Below are 2,418 nucleotides of genomic sequence, written 5' to 3'. Positions count from 1 at the left end.
TATATATATATGGCTGCTATAAGAAAGAAACAGTGAGATTTTGTAGTGACTTTGAAAATTTTAAATGAAGCTTGTTCATAAGAAGAAAGTAATATATACAATTCTTTGATAAGAGCAGTGACTTGCTGAAAGTGGGTATGTAGATATGTATTAATTGAAGAATGTTCTGAAGATCATTGTTTATAGAAATAGCACATGACTATCATGTGGTGTTCAGATTGATGTAGTTGAAGTTTACATGTGAATAGTTAAGATGAGTAAAAGAATTAATTTTTTCTTCTAAAAAGGGCCATGTAGAGGAACAATAACAATTACCAATAGTGGTAGGAGACAAACAAATTTATCGTGAAAAGTATGACAACAGATCTATTTGATGTTCTACTGACTCTGCCATATCATTGCTATTTTGGGAATAACAAGAGTAATACAGGAAAAAAACTTTTGAAAATAAAGGATATGATAATTCAATTTTGATGTTTTCATATCTTTGGAAAAAATCCTCAGAATCTTCATCTGCTTGTGTATGGAAAACATGCAATTGAGTTTTCAAATCTTCAAATTCTTGTGGTTTATCAAATTTCTACAAAATGAAATTCACACTTTTAAAAAAACAGTCAAGAGGATCAGAGAGTATCTTCATAATTTATATAAGTTTATATACACTTTATTTATTTACCTATTTTATATTTTATATTGTAATTTTTGGACAACTGTTTCATTCTTTACAGGTTTACAACAAGACCATCAAAGGTTCACATCATTTCTAATAACAAGAGTAGCAAAGGAGTTACAGTAACCAGATGCAGAATAAAAATGTCAAGGGTATTATTTGTAAAGCAGTGGTTTTTCAGTTTCTTGCTAATGTTTACATCATTTATTGATAGATACAACTGAAAGATGTCCATATACTTCCATAGACACATTCACACACATTTACTCTTGTGAACAAGAAGGCTACCTTTCAGTGTTGGTGCCATGACAAATGCATCCAGTGCAATCTATAAAGTAATTGGCAAATTGAGAGGAGACAACACAATTACAAGAAGATTATTTGACCTTGCCAGCAGCGCGACAACTTTTCTGGTACTGATGTCAGGAAAAATGCACCCTCTATACACTGTAAAGTGGTCATCATTAGTTGGCACATCCAGCCTTAGAAACTATGCCAACACCGAGATGTCTGAGCAAGATGTAATTCTACAATTTATCTAGGAGAGCTCTAACACCAATAAGAACCGACTTGGATTAACAGTGTCTCTTCTGTTAATCTCTTCACTATTATCCTCTCACAATAATCAATGTTCCTTTCATATCCCATTCACTTTCATGATAGTGCTCACCATTCTTTTACTAACCCCTTCTCCAGAACATCCAGTTCATCATCCTGATCTTTTTCCCATTTGTGTACTACTCTACACTCTATACATTCATATTCACATATTATGCCTTGGATATGTCTCTCTGCATTTATATTCTACTTCCACATCTGTTATAATGATACACTCCTGCCCTTCATTCTCTCACTGTATTCATCCATTGACTCCCACAACCTACTTCTTTTTCTTGCACTGACCCTATCACCATAGCTTTTCTTTTGCTTCAACAATTAAGAGGCAGACCCCAATAACACACGTATATAACTGTTGGTTTTCCCCATTCAAAAAAGTTGGATGGGGGTGAATACCTCCTCATTCCTACAATTTGATATTAATAAATTATTATGCCTCTATACCACCCAAATATAATATCTCTTTGTCTATTATCTCTCTTATGTCCACTTTATTACCTTTCCCCCTTCCTTCTCTTGATAGCCAAATTCCCTAGGTATGACATCTGCTCTATTTTATCCTAACCATTATCTGGCCATCCTGACTTTCATTCCCATCCAACTTCTTTGAATGGGAAAGCCAACAAGTTACCCCTCTTTCCCTCTAATCCTCCCAAGACCTGATACCCTCATTATATTGAACTACTTATTTCTCTCTTACCAAGACCTATTAATTATTTTATCTATAAATCACCACCCCTCACTTAGCTATATAATATAATGCTTCTATATGTCTATCTGTCTTTCTCTCACATTAAAAACACTTTACTTACTCTGCTTCTCATCATTCACATGGACTTTCAAACTGCTACCACTTTAAAAACCTGATACATAACCAATCCCAGAGAAATAAGAACCAATCTGTATATACACACAACTCCAGTAGCTTCAGAGAACTGGAGCTACTAATTTGCATACCATAATTCTTTAACACTTTATTTAATATCAGTAGCCTGTCAATGGGGAGCCCAGTCCACACAGTATCAAGATATGATACAGTAAAACTACATACTAGACACATATATCCAAACAAACACATAAATAGACATATATACATATATACATATATATATATATATATATATATATAT

At 33.4% G+C, this 2,418-nt stretch overlaps 1 protein-coding gene across 3 annotated transcripts in view; it reads right to left on the bottom strand.

Moving 5' to 3' along the window:
- LOC106883550 (protein diaphanous homolog 2) overlaps nt 1-2,418 on the bottom strand; it is a 101,798-nt gene that overhangs the window by 79,339 nt on the left and 20,041 nt on the right. For all 3 annotated transcript variants that reach the window (XM_052973673.1, XM_052973675.1, XM_052973674.1), the window contains exon 8: nt 460-580. In XM_052973673.1, the coding sequence (XP_052829633.1) occupies nt 460-580 (121 nt within the window). The remainder of the gene's footprint in view (nt 1-459; nt 581-2,418) is intronic.

Source organism: Octopus bimaculoides, chromosome 16 (assembly GCF_001194135.2).
Source record: "Octopus bimaculoides isolate UCB-OBI-ISO-001 chromosome 16, ASM119413v2, whole genome shotgun sequence".
NCBI lineage: Eukaryota > Metazoa > Mollusca > Cephalopoda > Octopoda > Octopodidae > Octopus > Octopus bimaculoides.
This window is presented reverse-complemented; position numbering and strand designations above follow the sequence as displayed.